General features: G+C 49.2%; 1 protein-coding gene across 1 annotated transcript in view; it reads right to left on the reverse strand.

Moving 5' to 3' along the window:
• cntln (centlein, centrosomal protein) overlaps positions 1 to 24115 on the reverse strand; it is a 99537-nt gene that overhangs the window by 61826 nt on the left and 13596 nt on the right. Inside the window, exons 8-12 of the mRNA XM_056586250.1 lie at positions 23223 to 23385; positions 20876 to 21187; positions 12811 to 12981; positions 8792 to 8929; positions 4360 to 4481 (exon numbers count right to left, since the gene is read on the reverse strand). Coding sequence (XP_056442225.1) covers positions 4360 to 4481; positions 8792 to 8929; positions 12811 to 12981; positions 20876 to 21187; positions 23223 to 23385 — 906 coding nt within the window. The remainder of the gene's footprint in view (positions 1 to 4359; positions 4482 to 8791; positions 8930 to 12810; positions 12982 to 20875; positions 21188 to 23222; positions 23386 to 24115) is intronic.

Raw genomic sequence — 24115 nt, forward strand, 5'->3', positions numbered from 1 at the left:
CTGCTCTCGTTATTCAGTCATCTTTAGCAGTATTCAAATGAGCGGCCTTGACTCTGACGTTCCCGGGGTAAATCACGTACACGCACGAGCCCACTGCTTCAGATTTTTTTTGTCTCCTTTTACCTCTAAAAGCCTAGGGCAGAGCTCGCGAGGCAGGCTAATGCAGCCAACCCGTGTGCCATGCAAATTGAACAGAAAAAAACGATGTATACAAATATAAATAACAGCGAAAGAAATAAATAAACATATATCCAAGGAGGCCTTTTAAATTTTCACACCTCAGTTATGAATAGTTAATAGCAGATTGGCTCCATCATTGTGCCCCCCCTTCAAATATTCAGATGCACACACACGCGCGCACACACACACACACACACACACACACACACACACACACACACACACACACACACACACACACACACACACACACACACACACACACACACACACACACACACACACACACACAACCGATTGCATCCCTCTAACTCATTAATCTGTCTTTGCCCAGTCTACCAATTCAAGCCATTCAATTCCAATTAGTTCTTCATTATCAGACTAATATGGCTGCTACTGAGAAATTCAGATTGCAAAAGGGCTGATAAGAGGGACGGTTCCTCTTCCCTGTGTCTTCCTCACACACACACACACACACACACACACACACACACACACACACACACACACACACACACACACACACACACACACACACACACACACACACACACACACACAGTCACACACACACACACACACACACACACACACACACACACACACACACACCCACCCCCAGTCCCCCCCACACACACCGCTAAATCAATGAGCAGAGGTGTGAAATGGATTGAGCGGGTCATTCTATTGCGGCAGGCTCTCTTTCCCGTGGTCATTATTGGCTCTGTGAACGACGGCATGTGGCGTTAATACTAGCTAAGCCCTGGTACCCAGAGTTACCGGCTACAGAGGAACAGAAAATGCTTTCATTTAATTCTGATAATGCCCATGTGAGCAATTTGGAGGACGTCAACTTTTTTAAAACCCCACTGTATGTGTGCGTTTGTGTGTGTGTGTGCGTCTTTTGTGCGTGCATGTGTGAGTTCAGAGTTTGCATGCTTTTCTAAAGTGTAGCACTTCTAAGCAGGTATTCTCAATGCATACTCACCTAGTCACTATAGAGACCGACCCCCTCTCTCTCTCACACACACACACACACACACACACACACACACACACACACACACACACACACACACACACACACACACACACACACACACACACACACACACACACACACACACACACACACACACACAAACAGAAGCCCAGACACGCACAATTATTTCACAATGTTTCGGAAATTAAATTAAGTGAGGAGATGTACTAGAACTAGCACCAACTCAGTAGGTTTGCTTTAACGGTCTGTCCCCGGTGATACTTACCAGGTGTGTGAGTTTCCCATATCACTCTCACCACGCACTGGTTTATTAAGTCAATGGTAAAGCTCTCTGAGCAGTCATTTCCATACAGCGGGACAGCAATGTGTTGCACGCAGAGCCGACAGAGCGAGCAAACTATCAGCGTTAGGCCTCGTGTCTCTCTCTCTCTCTCTCTCTCTCTCTCTCTCTCTCTCACCCTCCCTCTCTCCCTCTCCCTCTCCCTCCCCCTCTCCCTTCTGCAGAATCCCACTTTCCATTATTAAGCAGGAAATAGATAGAGAACTTTTCCATGCTACTGCCGCTAATTGCTCTGATTCGGGAGGGGAATCTGTTTATGGGGCGCAACTTTGATCAGGGTATGGATGCCTTAATAACCTTTAATTTTATTTACTCACCCCCCATCATCCCTGTCTGATTATAAAACTTTTAAACCTCCCTTCTTCTAATCCAAATCAGAAGTTGGCCGTTTTCCTGTCTTTGAAGATATTTTGGGAGAACGTGGACAAGCTGGTTTTAACGCCAGAATCGGCGAATGCTACGCTAACGGCATGCTGATGAGTGAGCAGAGCCTGCTGCTACAGCTCAGATAGTGAGGCAGCAGCTAACCCTACGGGGCGTCTTTACTGTAGCCACAAGCTAGCCTCACAATAGCCATTGGCTTAACTCAACTATCCAACAATAGCTGCGTCAAATCACTTGCTTAAAACTGAAGACTAGGAACGTGTCTGATATGGTTTGCCATAGGATCTCCCCTCCTCCCCTCTTCCACATCTTCGTCTATGTGTGCAAGTGTGAGTGTATAAGTTAGCATGTGACCATGAGTGACAGGTAAGGACGTTGCCTTACTATTCTCCAAAAAAGGTACTGCAGAATGGAAGTGACTAAACCCCAGCCCCACCATACACGCCACAGGGAAATCCACCAACTAACCATCTCCTCCTCTGAAAATGCACCCAGCCTCGATGCCTCTCCCGCTCCTGACACACCCAGGTCCCCAGGTCTCTACCCAGCCACTGATAAGATTGTTTCCCCTGCTCAGGCGGGCATCAGGGCCGAGCGGGGCTGGGGGAGTATAAAACCGGCTGTTTACAGACGAGGGCTGTGTGCCAAATATATGCCAGCGTGGTGACGTTGAGTGACTGGCTGCTGCCACAGAGGGCTGGCCATGGAAAGGGCAGCAGTGAGCTACCGCACCAATCAGCTGTCAAGGCGTGCCGTAGGAATTTGCTAAACCTATATGAAATAGTAGAAAGACGTTCGACTCTGGGATGTTTGATATATACCTTATTCACTCAGAAATGAAAGAGAAAAAATTTAGTTATTCTCGTTTTTTTTACGTTGATAACCTGCTGAAGTATACGACAAGTGGTGGTGTCGACGCCATTCTCTCTCTCTCTCTCTCTCTCTCTCTCTCTCTCTCTCTCTCTCTCATCTCTCTCTCTCTCTCTCTCTCTCTCTCTCTCTCTCTCTCGCTCTCTCTCTCTCTCTCTCTCTCTCTCTCTCTCTCTCTCTCTCTCTCTCTCTCTCTCTCTCTCCCGTCTTTGTTCCCACTGTCTCAGACACATGCCGCTGAGCCGCGCTGAGCTCCTCTGAGCCCGGGTTAGCGCCCGGCGCCCCGGCGCACCTCGCTCACCAGCGCCGCGTTCACACGGGCTCCCGCCGCACCGCTGTTCTCTTTAATTAACCCGGGGAGAAAACAGCTGACGGGGTCAACACTTCTGCTCCCTCGCCGCCCAAGACACCCCCTCCCCTACCCTATATATATATATATATATATATATATATATATATATATATATAAGAGACTCCTTGTTGACTTCTTAATAGGAGGGGGAATGGTGGGAGAGAGACGGAATGAAGAGTAAAAAAGCAGTAAAATGAAAAGATTGGGAGTTAAAAGAGAGGGAGAAAGACAAAGAATGTTCACGATAATGACAGTTGCCGTTGGGTGTGAAAACCCCATGGTTTCCCGCCGGAGAACGTGTGTGTGTCAGAACAGGAAATGGCTCTTCTGTTCCCCCCCCCCGTACTCACCTCCACCCTCCACAGGCCTTCTCAAACACCTTGCTGCCCCCCCCCCCCAACCCCCGCATCCACCCATCATCCCACCACCCCACACCCCCCAGGACCAGACACCTTCAGCCTACGGCTCTCACATCCTAATGAACACTCAGGGAAAAGACACACACACACTATCACACACACACACACACACACACACACCCTTGCACACACTTGCACTTGACACAAAATGCTCCCAAATTGACTTTGGCTTAGAACCTCAGAGCTTTACAAAAGGCAAAGGCAGGAATTATTCCCTCTCCCTCCCCGGTCTGATCCGACTGTCAGGTAGGGTAAGACTACACAGGGACTATTTGTGAACGGCTTCAGAGGGCTGGGCGGCTGCTTCCAGAGGGCTTTAGGCTAAAAAGGAGAGGGGTTCTCCATGCAACGTCCACGCTCCCCTCACTGACTGCTGTGAGAACGAGTGTGTGGAGGTGTTATCAGTACCACTACATGTTTGAAGGCCCAGTGGGCAGTGTGAATGGGAGTTGCGCTTCACTCACAGCAAAAGTTTCAGTCATTTAGAGAGCACTTACTATCGCTAATGTCGGCATCGCCATTTCCACAACTGTTATTTTCTGCATAGAGATATTTCTTTATTCTTTAACATTTATTTTAGATTTAAAATTTGTTTTATAATTAACATGACTCTTATTTGATCTCTTCTTAATTCCTATAACTGTCTTGTAGGTTCGGCTGCGATGCCCAAATTAACCATCTGGGAATGATGAACTACATCTAATAGTGTGTGCGTGTCCGAGTGTGAGTGTGAGTGTGAGTGTGTGTGTGCGTGTGGGTGTGTGGGTATGTGGGTGCGTGCATGGGTGCATGCGTTAGCCAGAACACTCACAGTCCGTCTGCCTCCTCTGCGTCCCTCAGCTGGTCTCTGATGGTCCTGTAGTTGGCCTGGATCAGGTGCAGGCGCTCCAGGCGGTTCTGGTGCGCACTCCTGAGCACTTCCATCTCCTTTGTCTTGGAGGGAACACAGAGAAACTATTAAGGTTACGACACTTTCCTCCAGGGGTGCCCAACCAGTCGATCGCGGTCTACCAGTAGATCGCCGACAGATCCCAAGTCGATCGCGAGGGGTGAAGAAAAAAAAAAAAAAAAAAAAATTTTTTTTTTTTTTTTTTTAAATAAAATTAAATTTGCGCGGGACATATACGTGCGGTAGCGCATGTGCTGTTAACAGCAGTTGAAAGCCGTCAACAGTAGTTACACACTCCTAAACGTTGGCATGGCTGAGGGGAAACAAGCTAAGACCTACCATTTTCACCCTGAGTGGGAGGAAGATTATTGATTATCGTTGAGAAGGTGCCGTGCGCAGACGGAATGAAACCCCCACTGAAGTCCGTAGGTTCACGATACAAGCCCCCCCCCCCCCCCCCCCCCCCCCCCCCCCCCCCGTCAACAATTGTTTCTCTACCCCCCCCCCCCCCCCCCCCGTCAACAATTGTTCTCTACCCCCCCCCCCCCTCCCCGCTTGAAGGTAGGTTTGCTGGTAGATCTCGGGAGGTTGGCTACTTGAAAAGTAGATCTTGGGTCAAAAAAGGTTGGGCACCCCTGCTCCAGAGCGACTAACTCAGATACAGGTCATTAGGGACCATAAGCTGGTCATCAGGCGCCTCCCTGGTAGCGGTCTTCAAGCTGTTGACACCGGGGAATCAAACCCAGGACATTTTCGCCTGTTATTGACCATCCTTGGCCATGACACTATCCTGCCCCCAATAATATTAAACTTGTTTTGCCCCGCAAAGTTCCGCCCTTCACTGAACCCTCATTGGTCCGAATCCAGCCAAGGCCAACCTATTGATACCGTGTTTCTCACCTCTCGTAGGAAAGTCCTCCCGATCTAACCGAGACAGAGGCATTGTTAGTTTGAAACTTTTTCCTACCAGCCCCGGCTCAAAGAGACCATGTAGAAGGCGGTCAGGCATGTGTGACCAAACAATCATGCAACTACACCTGCCCTTCACCTCGGTTCCACTCCCAGACCCCCGCCAGCACACAGATCTCCCCCTAAGTGGGGTTATCCTTCTGCCAGTAAGAGGCACACATGTTGCGGTGCTGTTTGACGGGGGAATAGAGGAGGAGAGGCGCTTTATGAGGCGGGAGGGGGTCTGACACGGTTGTTGACAGCCATGAAAACACAGCACAACACTTCTGGGTTCTGACTTTAAAGAAGGAGGTAAGAGAACATATAGATTTTCCTTGACAGGAGCAAATGCTCCTCCAACCATCCCCACCACCACCCCCACCCGGCCATTATTTTGACCTCGGAAAGACAGAGGAGTTGCAGAGGATGTTGTCAACAGGCGGGCAAAAAGCGTAGAAGCCAGAGCAAGTGCATGAAAAAGAAACGAGTTGTGGAGGGAGAGGATGGATGGAGAGAGGACACCAGGATGTGGAAAGAGTAGGAGAATTAACAAAGAAAGAAATCACAATAGAAAGGAAGACTCAAGAGATGATCAAAGAAAAAGAAAGGCGCAGAGGACAAAGGTGGGCAATATGAGGTAGAAGAGGAGGGCAGAGGTCGGATAACGTAGATAAAGTTGGAAGAAACAGATAAAGTTAATTGAGAGAAAGACAAATAAATCAAGAGACCAGAAAGAAAGAAAGAAAGATGGAAAGCAGGGGGAACGACAAAAGAAACAAATAGTGAATGAAACGAAAAATGAAAGAGGGAAATAAAAAAACGAAAAACGAGAAAGGAAAGAAAGCAAGCCAGGGGAAGACAGACAGAGAAAGGGAAAGTGAGAGGGGAGGATCTGGTTGAGTGGTCAGGGCTGGGCGAGTGGTGGAGCTCCGTGCAGAAGGGAAGGAGCTTGTTTACTGCTGATATGACATGGCTGCCCTGCAGAGAGGGAAATGCAAGCCCTCGGCCCTGTTATTATTAACAAGGACAAAGAGAACAGAGACAGTTCACACACACACACACACTCATGTACACACACAAACACACACATGCACGCACAGACACACCAACCTCATGCAAGCAAACACACACCATCATGACTCTCACAAACTCTCTCTCGCTGACACACACACTCTCTCACACACACACACACACACGCGAACACTCAGAAATTCACCCGTGTGTGCGTGCACACACACACACACAAACAGCCTATGTGACAACTATGGATTTTTTATCCGGGGTATGCTTTATTCACAGAGGACATCTGCAACCCCTCCACAGCCCCCCTAATGAAAGGGGCCAGACCAGGGGTCGCTGGGGGTGGCTGGTGGGGTGAGGGGAGAAGGGGGTGTGGGACAGAGAAAGAGTCAAGGCTGACTGATTCATTGCGGCGGGGAGTGTGTGTGTGTGTGTGCGTGCGTGCGTGCGTGCGTGCGTGCGTGCGTGCGTGCGTGCGTGCGTGTGTGTGTGTGTGTGTGTGTGTGTGGGGGGGGAGGGAGGTGCGGGTGGCAGGGCATTAGCCACATCATGGCTTCCCATGCTCCTTTGCAGCACTCCCCCTTGGGCAAAGCAGCTCTGGTCGACAGGCCGCAGACCCCTGCCCGCCGATCAATAAGACCCCCCCCCCCCCCACCTCCCACCCTCACCCTCCCCTCGTGGCTGCTGTGGACGTCTGTGGACGTCCTCAAGCTGAAAAATAATTACGGACTCAACCGCTGATGTTTACTTGAGAAGTCTGGAGCGGGGAGAACACAAAAAAAGAAACAACACAAGGCCATTATAGTGGGGGAATTGTTTGTTTGTCTGCGGCTGTTAGCTACTAAGGTCAACGTGTCAATGTTAAAGGGGGCTGGCGTGGCCAATTTGAAAGGCAGTCTATCGGAAACGATTGAACCGGGAATCAGGCGGAGAGCCAAATGACGTGGGGGGTGTTTGAGGAGGGCTGCGGGGCGCCGGGGGATGGCGTTTCAAGTGCAACTTATGAAGATGAGGAGGGGAGGGGGGGGGGGGGGGGGGGGTCAGAGCCCAAAATAACATGTTAAGTAAGGATGCGACCGCGGTATCACCTCATGTTGTGCATGTCCCTTTCAGAATCCACGTGGGTCAAGCTGCCATTTCACTTCACCTGCGCTCCGCGCCCACATTAGCTTTGGTCAATGCGTCCGCCAAACCGGCATAAACATAAAATTGCGCCATTAAGTGAGATAGTCATGCGTCACGCCGCGTCGGGCGCCGTGTGCTCAGTCGAGTGTTTGTCAGCGATTCGGACAGCCTAATTCAAGACACTCGAGATTCTGACAGGAAAATGATGTCCGTCCACGTCCGGCTGTGATTGAAGAACAAGAGGAGGCGATAGGGAGGGAGGGAGGGAGGTGGGAGGCGGGGGGGGGGGAGAGAATGACCTCCACGCGGATCACCTTGTCATGTGGGCCGCGGACAGGAGAAGGTTAAACAGGACCCTCGGCCTGAAAACCTGCCACCCGAATACCCCCCTCCCCATACCCAGGGAGTTGCATCCCCTGTCAGGAGAACGTGTAAAAGGAGGGATAAAAATGTAGAATAATGCAAAAGGGGAGAAGATATTGTGTAACGACGTCTGGGAAGAGCACGGCGAAGGTTAAAAGAGTGATGAAGTCGACGCGTTTGGGGTTGGAGAGTGAGGGGGGGGGGGGGGAAGGTGAATCCACATTCACCAGAGCAGCTTCTTCCCTGCTGCTTCACTGCCTACGCACACTCTGTGTGTGTGTTTGTGGGCGCGTACCTCTGTGTGTGTCCGTCCATGTTTGTGCGGCACCATGTGTTTGTCGCCCTGTGTGTATGCATGTGTGTGTCTCTCAATGTGTGTCTGTGTGTGTGTGTGTGTCAGGCAGAGAGAGAAGGTCATGCTGGAGGGCTGAGGCAGCGCTGGGGGCAGACTGAAGCCTTCAGAGAGCGTGACTGCTGCTGCCTCTGTGGTCCCTGATTGCAACAATCATCCGGGTGTTAGTGGCCTCAGTGGCAGGCTGTTCCATTAAGGACTAACTCTATTAACCAGGGAGAGCGCTGCACAGCGCGTTCGCACGGAATAAACACACTTATCCAACGGTTCAGAGCCTGTGCGACCATTTGCGGATTGGGTGGTTTTCGGGGATAAAAATATATTAACAAGGGGTGGCCAAAAGGTAGGTAATTGTATGAAATAGAGGGAAGATAAACAATGACTCGAAAAAAGCATGTAAAGAGAAAATGGTGGAGGGATAATTGAAGTTCTGAAGCAAGCGACGGCAAATCAGACTGAAAGAACAGGAAACGGATGAAAGAAAAACAGGGACAGAGAGAGAGACATTAGAAGTCATAGGCGTAGTCAAAGTGTTGTTTCCTTTACCTTGAGTTGAAGGAGCTCTTCAAGGTCCTGCATCCTCTGCTCTGCTCCTCCTCCTTCTCTTCCTCCTCCTCCTCCTCCTCCTCCCGCCTCCACACAGCTCGCCGGGGAGAGGGACCTGGACCGTTGCACAGGTGCATCCTGGGGGACGCAGTCAAAGAGACGCACTGAGGTGGTGCAGCGCTTCAGCGCGCCTCCAAGTACACCGGCAATGGAACCGCCGCCGCGCAACAATTAACATCTGTGCAGCACGCATGAGGTGAATGCCGATATCAGGATGATACATGGTCGTCTCCCTCCCCGCTCACCTCAGGTGAAACACACACACAGACACACACACATTATTTTCTACCCAGCTCACAGGCACACACAAACAAACATGCTACCAGCAGAAGTCAAGTAGGGAGAGATAAAGAGAAAAAAGAGAAATAAATAAATAAAATAAAAAAAGGTGCGAGTGGGTGTACATGTGTGTGAGAGGGAGGGGGAGGGGAGTGTGTGTGTGTGTGTGTGTGTGCTAGCACCAGCTAGAGTGCGCCAAAGGTTTCTCCCCGCGAATGCCTAATGAGTATGTTCATTTCCATTTACATTGTTTCTTTGACAATAATGATGTCCCATTAGGGGGGAGGGGGGTGCTGTGGATTCCGGAATGTGCCGGGCTTCATTACCGGGTGTGGGGGGGGGGTGGGTGGGCAGGGAGGCCCCTCTAATTGCTCTACCCGGGGCCCGCCAGGTTACACTTGATAGGACAACTGAGGAGGGGGGGAGGGAGGAGGGAGGAGGGAGGAGGGAGGGGGGAGGAGGGAGGGGGGGTGTGGGGCTCACTATCTGGCCTCCTCTGTGGAGATAAATAAAGAAGGAGGTGAGGGGAGACGTGGCAGGGAAAGCAGTGCGAACAATATGCCGGTGGAATATGAATGCGGAGGGGTTGGGGCCGGCAGAGCCCTCCCACGGTGCCAGGCAGGGCCGACCAGATGGCAGGGCGAGGAGGAGAGGCATCCTGCACTGCGACTGAACGTGCGTAGTGGGCAGGCCGGGGCGCGGCGAGGGGAAGCTGGAGAAGAGGGGGAAGAAGGGAAGGAGGGAAGGGAGAAGCGGTAGAGGTCGGAGCACGCTTAGAGGACAGGGGGGAGCATGTGACACAAATGGGACCGGAAAAACTCGGAGTAAAACAAAAGTGTAAAATGAGAAAACCATAGAAAAAGCTTTTGCTGTTGGTTGAAGTACTAGTTGAGTTTCGATCAGGCCATTTGAAATGCTACTAAAAGTAGGAATGATACCGCAACGAAACAGCATGATGTAATTGAGCTTGACAGATTGACCATCGCCGCTCGCCCGCTCCTCAGTAAGTGTGTGTCTTTTTGTGTGTGCATGTTTAATTGCGTGCCAAAGGGCTACAGCTGAGTCCAGTGACCCAGTGCGCTTGTCTTGCGCTGTGCCCATGCTGCTACCAGCCAGTTCTGTCGTTAACAAATAGCAGCATTATGCTAATACATGGCAGGCCGGCTCCCACGGCCTGTGGACCAAGCGGTTCAGAAAGGCTGGCAACCTGGGAAAGGCGACAGCTATTTGGATTTGTTTTGTTTGGCGACTCCCACAAAGTTTGGGCCTTTTTAGTTCCCTTTACAGCTTCACATTTACAACTGCCGTCTCCAAATCCGACATAGTCAGATGAGGTATTAAAGCCAAATTTATGATCTGTCCTTTAATTTTCAGGCAGGAAATTAATGTATTTTATATCAATCTAAATGGCAACTTCATATAATGCTTAACGTAGATCTATAACTCAGGACTCGGCAAACAAAAGAATTGTAGGGTTCTATAAAGGACTAAAAATGGATTATGACTTCTAGCAGAGATGGACCACATATAATGATGCACAGGATGGTCAGCGTGTGTGTGTGTGTGTGTGTGTGTGTGTGTGTGTGTGTGTGTGTGTGTGTGTGTGTGTGTGTGTGTGTGTGTGTGTGTGTGTGTGTGTGTGTGTGTGTGTGTGTGTGTGTGTGTGTGTGTGTAAGTCTGAGTATGAACTCTGCTTGGTAGGGAGGGGGGGGGGGGAGATGGCAAGGTCTTACTGCAGATGCTCTTTGCAAGTCCAACTGGAGGCTGTCCCTCGCCTGCCCTGCGACTCAGTACCAGAGGACACAATAATGTCCCCAGTCACACACACACTCACATACACTTGCTGTTCATGTTCCACTGAGACCACAAGGCTAAATATCTCTCTCCCCCTCACTCTCTCCCCATCTCTCCCCCACCAGCTCTCGCTCCCTCAGCAGACAGCTGGCTAGCCTCCACAACCTGACCTGCACACAGCACCCTGTAATGGTTCCTTAAATATAAAAGACCAATAGAGCTGTTACACAAGCAGAGGACAGCAGAGATATGAGGAGAGTGTGCTACATTGTGTGCGCTCGCGCGCGTGCGTGCGTGTGTGTGCGTGTGCGTGCGTGTGCGTGTGCGTGCGTGTGCGTGCGTGTGCGTGCGTGTGTGTGCGTGTGTGTGCGTGTCTGTGTGTCAGTGTTGTACGTTGAAGACAGGAAACCGTTATTTACCGTACGGTAAATAACAGCCCAGGAGCAAAGGAAAGAAAACGGTGAACCTGAACCATCATCCACTCTCTCATCTTTATTTCACTTTCACCTCTCCGCCATGACGCCTCTCTCTCTCTCTCTCTCTCTCTCTCTCTCTCTCTCTCTCTCTCTCTCTCTCTTCTCTCTCTCTCTCTCTCTCTCTCTCTCTCTCTCTCTCTCTCTCTCTCTCTCTCTCTCTCTCTCTCTCTCTCTCTCTCTCTCTCTCTCGCTCTCTCGCTCTCTCGCTCTCTCTCGCTCTCTTTCAGTATCTCTCCCTCTCTTCCCCTCCATCTCTCTCTTTCAGTAGCCAGCTCTCTCTCTTTCAGTCTCTCTCTCTGGTTCCAGAGGCCTCTCTGTCCTCAATAGGTTTCTTTATGATGGCAGCAGCATCGTGTCCCGAGTGTGTCTCTCAAAGCACGGCTTGTTTGCCTCCTGAGAGGTGAATAGGAATACTGTACACACAAGCCTGCACGCACGCACGTACACATACAATGGCGCACACACAAACACAAGCATACACGACACACAGACGGCCATATGTGCAACACATGTGTATCCATACTTTCTGCTTTGCACACACCTACACAGTCCAAACAAAAGTACATCTACGTGGTCACCAAAATGACGCTTTTTACCGAGGCAGTACAGCAAGCATTCAGTTACAGAGCATTGTGTATTTGTCACGCATACAAGTTTTGTACATTAGCTCACCCAGGTTCATCCCATTTTCCTGAATGCATATATATATGTGTGTTTGTGTGTGAGCATGAGTGTGAGTGTGAGTGTGTGTGTGTGTGCCCGTGAGTGTGTTTGCCCGTGCATGTGTGCCTGTGCATTTTCATCTGTGCTTATGCGTTTATGCGTCACACACACAGCTTGTGTGTGTCCCTGGCAACGAATAAGACAAGGAGATTGTCCGAATTAAGACTGCCGCTTCTTTAGGTCAAGATTCAGACCACGCAAGGCCACCTCCTCCAAGCCTTCCCCGCCAAGGCGATGAGAGGAGCCGGATGGAGATCAAAGCTCTCCTCCTTCCTGTTGATGATGGGTACTAGTGAGGCAGTAAATTAGCTGGTGGCTGCACCCCAGGCATGCGTGAAACCCGCGGCACTCGCTGCTGCGCTCACAGCTGGTGGTTGATCTCGGTGTGCGTCAGTGTGTGTGTTTCTGTGTCTGTATGTGTGCGTACTTGTTAAGGACAAAGACTGGGGGATGTTTTTTCCGATCAATCACATGACCATCGCAAGCTCTTCAAGTATGCGCCCCTTTGGTTCAGGTCTGATGAGCTCAGCCGAGCCCTCATCCTAAATGGATAGATGGCATAAGGGCGTGTCAGCAGCTGACTTGAGAGTGCTTTGTGTCTGGGAGAGGAGAAGCGGCCGTAACCCACCCTGGAGGCCCTGGCTGGAGGGGGAAGGGAGGGTAAGAGTCGGAGAATCAGCTGCTCACCTGCTGTCCGATGCTGGTAGAGCGGCCTCTGGAAGAACTGGCTTTCCACGTCCTCTCCGTCCAAGCTCCTCCGTCAAGAGGCGTGCTGGTCCCTAGCCCTGGACTGGAGAAGTTCGAGGCCTGGTTGAAACCGGAGCTGACAGGTGTGTCTGCGCTCGGCTGACACAGCTCCTGGAAGGACACACACAGAACCTCTTCAAGACGGGGCAATATAGGCAGGGATCACCACACCCAGCTGCGTGGTCCAAAACTCCAATCAGACGTATGATGTGACATTAATGATGAGGATGTGGTGGTTGATGGAGTGGAATCAGGCAGTGTTGAGACTCTCACCCAATGATATACTCGTCGTCCACTCCACTTCCATAGGCTGGTGTCAACATTTAGTCTGAAGTGGAGCAGTGGCAGTGGATATGGGCAAGGAACAGCTGTCCACTAGCAATAGCAGTAAGGTGTGAGTGTGTGTGTGTATGTGTGCGGTCATTTATCATTGTCTGGACACCTAGCCCCTCCATAATACCCATGTGTATCGCTGGCGCTGGGCACATACAGGCTAGCATAACCGAGAGGGAGAGCTGAGACTCTAGCCATGTAGGGGGGGCCCGGGACCAGGCGCATCAAACACACACACCTGGACAGCGGACGTTCTCTAAGCACCATCAAGTTGGCACTATTGTGTATATATTGTCGAAATATACATCTAATAGTCAGATTTCTCTGTGAATGAATACTAAGTGAAATTACTCAATACTAAAAATTTACGTTTTCTGTTATTTACACAAAAATGTGTTTTTTAACACAAACACAAAGAACTGACCAAACAGCACATTCAACCATCCAAATAAACAGTATCAACCACATTGCATTAAGTCAGCAGACCTTTGTTTTTTGTATATGACTCTTACTCCCAGATTCCAAAGCAACACAGGTTGAATACCACGGTATCTTTGCTTTGAAACCACCTCAACCAAACAACAACAACGGGTGTGAGGTGTGAAGAGAGTGAAACAGCTTCACCTCTCCCACAACAACAAACTGTCTGCTCAACACGTGTGTGTGTGTGTGTGTGTGTGTGTGTGTGTGTGTGTGTGTGTGTGTGTGTGTGTGTGTGTGTGTGTGTGTGTGTGTGTGTGTGTGTGTGTGTGTGTGTGTGTGTGTGTGTGTGTGTGTGTGTGTGTCTGACGTGCAGAGGCCTTCGAAGTTCGCACCCGTGTTTTACATGGAAGAAGAAGAGGAAGAAGCAGGCGGTATGTCATCACCTCTTCACTCCAGCTCCTCCTGATCGCATTATCAGATACCTGGCATCTGGGTGTGACCTTGTTAACTGCCAGGGTAATCAACTTCAACCATTGGGGAGGAGGGAGGGAGAGAGAGAGAGAGAGAGAGAGAGAGAGAGAGAGAGAGAGAGAGAGAGAGAGAGAGAGAGAGAGAGAGAGAGAGAGAGAGAGAGAGGGGGGGTGATAAATTATTAGCGAGGAAGATTTTGTTCGCGTTTTTATTAAATTGGCCTGTCAAAGGAGGTCGGCCAAATTATCTGGGGCCTCGTTCGTTGGAGGCCGGCCATGTTGGCGCATCTGTTACAATTATTTATAATTTTCCAGGCGGTCGGGAGGACTGACTGGGGCTGTTCGGCATCGAGCGCATAAAGCAATTTACAAATTAACTGATGTGGGAGTGTCTCCACTCTTTCTCCGACGATCGCTCCATCCGTAATATCTGTCTGGCCTCCGCTGCTTTTTAAACGCTGCTTTTTTTCTGGAGGGCAGAAAATAGGAAATAAAAGTAAATAAATAAATACATAGATAAAAAAATAAATTAGGAAATAAATCATGAAATGCTGATGATGGGAGAAAGCGGAGTCATACCTGAGACGTATGAGAGCACGTGATCAGAAAGAACAAGAGAAAAAAAAAAGTGAAAGAGCAACAGCTGCTGTAAATAAAAGTAAAGAAAGAAAAAAAGAAAGGACAAGACAAGGAAAAGTGTGTGCAACGCAACCAGAAACAAGATTGGGGGGGGGGGGGGGGTTGAAACACACGGGATGGGGGGAGGATGGGGGTGGGTAGGGGGTTGGAAGAAAAAGATAGAGAGAGAGAGAGAGAGAGAGAGAGAGAGAGAGAGACAGAGAGAGAGAGAGAGAGAGAGAGAAAGAGAGAGAGAGAGAGACAGAGAGAGAGAGAGAGAGAGAGAGAGAGACAGAGAGAGAGAGAAAGAGAGGGAGAGGAGGGGGGTGAGGGGAGAACAAGAAGAAGGAGCAAGAAGGAGGCAAAAAAAAAAACGAAGCTGGTGCTCTGTAATTACAGAACACGATTAGGCTCTTCGGGGAGCTCGTCTGGCGCACCCGGCCCTTCGCCGGCAAGGATGCGGCGCTACGACCATATGGAGCGGGGCTCGCGATGGCGCTCCCCGACGCTCATGACCCGTCTGCTGCCGAGCCCTTGAGCTGAATGTGAAATGAGACTTGCCAGGCCTAATGTTCTACACATGCACCATTTATGCCACAAAACAAATCTGATCACTGTTAATTATGGAGCAGCCATAATCAGGGAGGGCCAAAACATGCATGCACACAGATACAGACACGGGGGCACACACACACACACACACACACACGCACACGCACACGCACACGCACACGCACACGCACACGCACACGCACACACACACACACACACACACACACACACACACACACACACGCATACAAAGACACACACGCACACACAAACACAGAAACACAAACTCAAGTCCCATTCACGGCATATCTGCTGAGAGGCAGGGCATTGTGAAGAGCAGGGAGAGAGACGTTGAGAGTCAGGGCTAGCAGGAACATCAGCCCTAGCCCACACACACAGTATACACTGTGGAACACGGCTCCTGTGGTCACAGGGGTGGGGGGCTCCTTCTGACATGAATCCTTCATGTCAGAAGGAGCAAAAGTGACTTAAGTCTTTCTCTGCTTATGTGAGCTTGCCTCGTGCAGCAGCATTCAGCGTTGTTTCTGCCCACACATGACCGGGGTGACCCGTATGAGTGTATGCACGTTATGTATGTATTTATGGATGTGGACATCACAGGCCTGTGTGTATGTATATGCACTACATTGAGAAGCAGGAGGGCGGCTGTGGTTCATTAAATTGAGACTGGTGGGGTGGGTTGGGGTGGGGGGACTGGGGCCTAATGAGAAGAGTTGAGCTGGTAAAACACACGCCACTGGAGTCCATGTCGTTAGCATGGATTCCATGTCATTAGCATGTCTCAGGCAGGATGGACATGGCACCGTTCCAAGTGCAAGCCCACACCCACGGAAATGCATACACATGCAGATGCACGCACACGCACGTGCACACATTCACCCACACACATTTATGCATACACATATTCTCACAATCACTCTTAAAAACACACACACACACACACACACACACACACACACACACACACACACACACACATGAACCCCCTAACACAGAATTTATGTAAGAACAAACAATGGGTCTATAAATGGACACATTCAAATCTATAGCCATGGGCTCTGGGTATAACAGTGACTACAATACGAAGATCAATAGAAACATGCTGGTTACTAGGGCCAGTGTGAATCTTTAACCTCATACTTACATGTATTGAATGCTTGATTAGAATGCGAAAGTAGAAAGATTAGAAAGTAACTGCAATGTATTCTCGATGTCCTGTCATCAAAAGCCTGTGCTATATAGACTATTAGAACATACATTTAAATATAGACTTACTAATAAAATGGTTCATTGATAAAATACGACAGTGAAACACATGCATACATCACCATTTTGGACAAATCTAGTTGTTCATTTATATAATACTTCAAAATGTGTATGACATGACCACACGACACTAAACAACAACAGGAAGCAGAGCCCTACACAAACACATCGACATACATTTTACTTCAGTCTACAGCATACCCCATTCTACCATCAGACGCTGTTTGGATTCCGTCAGCGCGCTAACAGAAAAAGGCATCACTGCGCTCCTCAATAAATTTTCTTTGTAACATTTTAACTCCATCACTTTTTTTCCCTCCCGCATCGGACGTTTGATATTAATGATGATGATGATCAAAAGAAACACCTCGTCTGAAACCAAAAACATGACCCGCCATACAGAGGCACCACTACCTGTGCGTAACTGGCACTTTAATTATACATCTGACAACTTTTTGATTGGCCAACGTTAATATCAGACAGGCAGCAGATGTTTGAAAAGCATCACAACCAGCTAAGGGAGGGGCATCACATGGACTACCGTGAAAATAGAAAAAATAATAATAATCAAGAGCAGGGGAAAAAATAAAAAGGGGGAAGCTGGTCACCTTGGGAAAATGGCTGCCGACTGGTACTGGGTATCCAATCTAATAAGTCTTCACGGGTGACGCTTCTATAGTAGCTATCACACTCCGCTGCTCATTGAATGAGTGCTTTGACAGAACGCGTTAATGTGAATTCCTGCGCCAAACTTTTTTACCTTCTTATGGCGTAAAAGAAAAAATGTCTAAACTTTCAATGGCAATGCTGGGAGAATAATTGGTGCTTTGAAAGGCTGCCTACGCAAAAAACACAAACTCACCGTCAATTGCGGTAAAGGTTCCAGAAAGCCTGAGGACTAGCGTGAATCCTAATGTTGGTCTTTAATCACCGTACAGCGAGAACAGTAGCCAGGCATGCAAACAGCGAGGAAAATGACAGTTGGGGAGTTTGGATGCTAATGACCCAAACAATACAGCCCTGGAAAACGAAGGCTTGGTTTTCCAGGCAACTGATTGGGGATAACCCCCCCTGCCTGGAGGTGGTGTTGGTAGGGCTTAACCTGTCAAACCTTTTCCAAAGTTAACTTTCCAACCTGGCAACCGGTCTCCCTGACATCATCCCAGTCACTAGGATGCTAACTGGCCAGGCCCTAAAGCTAGCCTATCATGGGTGAGCGGTTTGTTAAACTTTCAGAACACGCTTTGCTGATTTTTGTGGCGTAAACACAATGACACAACCACATACTAACATTAGCTCGCACATTTTATGCACCACTTTGCCATACGTGTGTGCCATACGCTTCTCTTTGTTCCGATGACGACAAGAGCGTCTGCTTTCAAACCAGCATACCAAAAAGAGTCACAAGACAGTAGTCAAAAGACATGTTTGATTACTCCATCCTTACCCCCCCTGCATACCAGTATGCCTCTAAATGGAAGCCCAGCGAAGCCGCGTAGGGCTAACAGGGCTTAAGGAAGGAGCAAGACGGACAGCTGATCTTAGAGGAAAGCATAAGACACAATAGGCGTGCTTCCCCCCTCCCTCCCTCCTCCAACACGGACCTCCACGGGGTGGGTGGTTCAAAGCCGTCGCGCTGGTCAGTATTCAGATGAACACCCCCCCCCCGCAACATCAGCACTTTGATCATCTCCAATGGTAACAATCCAGTGGAAAAAAAATAAAAACTACATTTAAAATTAAAATTTGCCTTAACAACCGGTGCATTGGAATTTAAACAGGTGTTCGGGAGGAAGTTGTGACAGAATCCGCAACAATCCACGATGCTGGAAGGTAGGCGCAACCTCAGCTCACAACGATGCACGTGTGTGGGCGCCTTGTCAGTGAGATTACTCGGCGGGAAAACGGTGAGCCCTGACGGAATGCTAGACCTCGGGACGGCTGACGGTCTGTTCACTTTGATGTTAAGTTAAGTCAGCAGCAACGCAGACAGACGACAGCCCCACGTGTTCAGTAAACACGCGGTAATCACAATGATAATACCTACAATAGGTATGAACGCATTCTGGCTATTTATATATTCAACATCTGGAAAATATTTTTTTTTTTACAGATTTGTGAGAGGTTATAGAAAGGGTGTTGTGTATTAAATCAGGTAAAAGCACACACACACACACTGTGCGCACACACATACAAGTGCGCGCGACCAAACACACACTGACAACAGCGCACGCACACATAGACACAAAAAAAAAAGAAATGTGAGCACTGTGTGCAGTTCCCGTGAATTTTGTATTAATTACTGGGGGAACACATTATAGCTTTACTTAATTACCCACTAATTGATCCATTTATATTTCGACGTCCGTTAAATGAACGAGGTTAAGAGAGATGCAGTGATTGTAACTCACTTAACATTTGAGCTGATATCCTTTGACTTCTGCAGTCCAGGGGCGCTCTTGTCAGCCTGTCAGATTAATGCGCAAAATAAACATTCAATTTGCGGGTGAGAAATAAAACAGATCGCAAGCTGAACTGCTTAGAGCTTCTCACCTAACCCTGAACCCAGAGCACGACTAAACATCTACTTCCCAGTCTCCATGTAGACAGAAAGGCCCACAGCGCATCCGTTTTCATCCGTACCGGAGGATTCAACTAGAAACTCAAGAGGGCGTCTATAAAGGAAGAAACACCCGCTCTAATGACAGAGCCCACAGCACGCGAAACACAGGACCTCAAACCACAAAGGGCGTGGTCCTGTCTAGCTCCACAGATCTAGCATGGCATTCAACGCTGTCCAGCATTACAGGGTTTGATCCCCCTGCTAGGAACGCGTGCACTCATTATCACAGCACTTAAGACGCTTTAGGTCAGCGTCTACCAAAGGACATATTTCACATTCGAGCCTGACCGGATGTTCGTCGTGCGCGTGCTCGTTCACCAGCGACGCGCCGACGTGCCTCGGCGCGGCGTGGTCCCGGGAACACCCATCGCCACATCATTAGGAGTTATTAACGGCCACTTTCCTTGACGCCGCCAACACGCTAACTCGCTACTTTGACCCACAGGCCGACACACCCTCCTCCTCCTCCTCCTCATCCTCATCCTCCTCCACCACCACCGCCGTCTCCTCCGTCCCCTAGGGGTGGGAGTTGAAAGGCGGGAGGCTTCACAGACAGGAGCAGCTCCCACCCCCTGCTGCTGTAGTTTTCAACACCATTACTGGCTCTCCAATTAAGATGAAGCTTCTTCCCTGTGGTCAGACTCCAGCGACACAACGGAAAAGGTGTAGGGGGGAAGGAAGAGTGAAGTAAATTTGGAGGGAGAGAGAGAGAGAGAGAGAGAGAGAGAGAGAGAGAGAGAGAGAGAGAGAGAGAGAGAGAGAGAGAGAGAGAGAGAGAGAGAGAGATAAAGAGAAATAGATTTTTTATGTTTGTCAAACGTGTAGTGTTTCATCAATCATGCCAATCAAGTAAATTTTATTTTATTGAGAGTGAGAGAGTGAGAGAGAGAGCAAGAAAGAGAGCGAGAGACAGAGAGAGAGAAAGAAAAGATCAGACAGATTACTTGAAAGACGTTCGGCCAGTCGGAGTTGGACTGATCAAGGATGGACCAGAGTATCATCACGTACCATCAAGAGAGAGAGTGTGTCTCAGTTAAACACCAGAGATCAGTCACTGCTTGCTCACTTTACACCCAACTGATACCCCCTGCTTGAACCTTCAGCCTTGCCGCTCTTTTCCAGAGCCTTGGATGGTTGACCGGCCATGAGGGGAAGGAATGATGTAATGCATTTTTATTGTCCAGAGTAGACAAAATAAAGCAGAAACGGATGCTAGGACGATGCCGTTCGTTCACGCGTCACTGCAGTCTGACACAGTCCCACGCGGTCAGAGGCTGCTGCGATGGAAAACATCTGGGCGCCACCACGGAGGAGACTGATACGGCGGTGCCTCGGCGGCTCAGCGAGAAAAAACACCTGGAAGAGCTCAGCGTCTTATTTATGAGGGTGCGAGGGCGCAGGTGGTTCAGCTCTGTCTGTAGGGGGGGAGATAGGTTGGGGGGCGTGGCTCCCGGGACGCAATTAGTAGGGGGACAGGAGAGTGCGGTGGCAGGTGTTGTCAACGTACTAATCACCCGCCGTCTTCTCTTGGAAACACGGCGGCGACTGGACGAAGCAAAACCACGTAACCTGATTGAGAACTCTTTTAATTGGAAGCCTGCCTACAAAACTACGTCTGGCTTCCTACTTTAACATTGGGTCAACTTTTTCCTCACATGCGTGGCGGCAAAGCCATTGGATGAGGAGAGGGGTATCTTACCTTCACATTCGTTTGCTTGTTGGGCTGTTGACCTGCGGTGGTGGTGGTCTGGTGTGCTTGCTGCTGCTGCTGCTGGGTCTGCAGTAGACGCTTCTCTTGCTGCTGCTGCTGCTGCTGCTGTAGCTGGCTATGGAGCTCCAGGATCTGCTGGTCTCTGTGGGCCAGCAGGTCCTGCTGCTGTAGCTGGCTCTGGAGCTCCAGGATCTGCAGGTCTCTCTGGGCCAGCAGGCCGCTTAGCTCCAGGTGGTTCTGGCGGAGCTGGGCTTCACCGGCCACCAGGGCCTGGTAGCTCTGGCTTAGCTCTGTGTAGAGCTGCAGGGAGAAAGGGAGGGGGGATGGAGTGGTTCTGGTGAAAGGTTACCGAGTTTGATCCCCACTGTCCACGGCATGACTTGTGGGCATGCTTGAGCAAGATGCCTTAACCCTTACTTTGGATAAATCACTGAATGCTAAATCACTGAATGGTAAATAGTCAAATGGAACACACATACATATACACACGCATACAAGTACACACAAACAAACACACACACACACACACACACACACACACACACACACACACACACACACACACACACACACACACACACACACACACACACACACACACACACACACACACACACACAGCAAAGAGGCAACGGAGAGGGAAATGGATGTGGCATTGGTGAAAAGAAAAATGAAGGAAGGCCATGAATGGGTAAGGGTAGTTTAAAGGAATGGGTCAGGGTAAAATAAACATTGGGCTATAACCTACCCACGTTAGGAGCTACTGCGCTAGCCGCCCGTCCTCCTGCAATAAGGCTGCCGTACGGCTTTGACCGGCATACCATAGACGTTGCATTTTGTTGTCATACTATGGCATTGCGTTTTAGCACCACTTTTCCATTAGGCTGGGATCAATACACATTGTCTTGACACATGTCAGGCCTGTTGAGAAAATGGCTGATAAGAAGGTAGTGGGTGAAGAGGAGGGAGAGTGTGGGAATGCAACCATCAATAGTACTACCAGTACTATTGCATGGTGAAAAGCCCTGTGTATGTCCTAAGAAGGGTGAGGGCAGAAGCAACTTGACTGACCATTTGTATTCAGAATATTTATATGGAATGTTTGTTACAGGGTTCGATCCCCATTGTCCCAAACCAAAATAATGGATCTTAAACAAGAAGCCTGGATAGAAGAATCTGCTGAATAACTGAAAGGGTGAAGGATCATGTAGGCGTGAGGAATGGCCATCTTGCACTAGTCTTTTGTGAAACCTCAATAGCGTCCAGTCCTTAATACATTTTATGACTGTAACAATCTATCAAAACACATAACATGGAGATTAAGGGCGCACTCACACTAGGCCATCTGTACCGTGCCCAAGGCCGTCTGACACCTCTGCGTCTGCGCCCCTAAAGTCTAGATCGTTTGGCTAGTGTGAGCACGCCAACCGTACTCAAGTACAGTTCAATTCCGTGGCCTGAGCACACTTCGGAGAGGTGTGCTCAGGCCACGGTACAGATGCTAATGAGCCCACACGCGCACACGCACGGCTACGCTTGCGTTGTCTCTGGGGACACAGCGCAGCAACACCTCCAACCAAGCCCCCAAAGTGTCAATTGTGTTCTCTGTTGTTCTACTAAGCAGCGGACGCTTGGTGATGACGTATAATGACGTGATGACGTATGTACAAGAGGCAACAGTACTCAGGCCCAGTTGAGATTGCCTTGTGTGAGCACAGGCCAGCGGCACAGCAGGGGGGGGGGGCAATCGTACTTGAATACGATACAGGTATCAAACGATCTTAGGCGCGGTACAGATGGCCTAGTGTGAGTGCGCCCGAACTAGCCACTGATCCTAACCAACCGAATCATCTGCATGAAATCCCAGTTTTTCATGTTGACTTTGAATGGTGGCTTTCTGCATCCAACTACGGCTGTGTGATTAATAGAATTTTGATCGCGTTTTGAATTTTGGGTCAAACGATCTCCAAACTAATATAATCGATTTTATTTTTTTATTCATTACATTTTTTAAAGAAATTAAAAAGATGAACAGCTTGATACATTTTTGAACACATATTTTCTATTTTAACATTTTGTGAATTTTTTTTAAGAGGAAAATCTCAAAGTTCTCAGTTACAAAGTGTTTCTTTTTTGAGAGAAAATGATGAATAAATGCAACATGTTTTCGAACTCAAAACTAATCGTGATTTCAATATTGAACAAAATAATCACGATTATTTTTTTCCACCATCCAACTTCAGCAAACCACCTCCATAATATGCTGTTTGGGGAACTACAGGTTAATCTCTCCCGCCAGGGTTTCCAAGGCAGGGGGTCTGGGGTCCATGCTCACCCTCTGGTAGGAGGTGGCGTCCACGCTGTGGGCCTCCTCTTGGTTACGCAGCACCCTCTGGCTGTCCAGGTTCAGCGCCTCCAGCTGCTTGATCAGGTGACCCTGCTCAGACCCATGCTCCATGCTCTGTCTGTACAGGGCCTGCACCTCCACCAGCTCACCGCTACACACGCACACGCACACGCACACACACACACACACACACACACACACACACACAAGACATTGGAGACATGTTTTTTCCCTTACTGAAACCCTTCACTTTCAATCTCCTCTCCACATGGCTATTATTGCCGTTGATTAAACAACCCCACACTCCGTAGTATGATAATAGTAATCGGAATAGCACGATATCCAATAATGAACAACATTATGTCAAAAAGCTATGTTGAACAAGTAATCTACTTGATCACCTTTACCTGACGTTGCCCCTTCAATCAAAACCCCAGCATCGACATCGCCTTTCTCCTTCCCGTTTGCCTCCATGTCCTCTTCCAACAGAGTTTCCCACTAAGTGATCCTTCCGGTGTACAAGGACATCCGTAATCGCCACGCTAAAACACTAAGAGCCCACTGCAGCCCGCGGAGTGACTGGCATGTCAGAGTGCCTCTGGGCGTTTTTTAAGTAGTTGAGGTCGAGATTACAGCTAAGGCCTCCGTAGGTTCTCACAGTTTTTATCATATCGACTAAAGCTTAACCAAAGCCTGCGCCGTTTCCCCTTTCTCTCCTTCTCTTTAAGCACATCCGTCTACGCAGGGCTTAGCCACTGGCTACAGGGGGAGCTCAGGTAAGAAATAAGTGTGTGCGTTGGTATGGGTATGTCTCTGTGCATATGTATCTGTGTGTGTGTGTGTGTGTGTGTGTGTGTGTGTGTGTGTGTGTGTGTGTGTGT

The sequence above is a fragment of the Gadus chalcogrammus genome, chromosome 3 (assembly GCF_026213295.1).
Source record: "Gadus chalcogrammus isolate NIFS_2021 chromosome 3, NIFS_Gcha_1.0, whole genome shotgun sequence".
Classification (NCBI taxonomy): Eukaryota; Metazoa; Chordata; class Actinopteri; order Gadiformes; family Gadidae; genus Gadus; species Gadus chalcogrammus.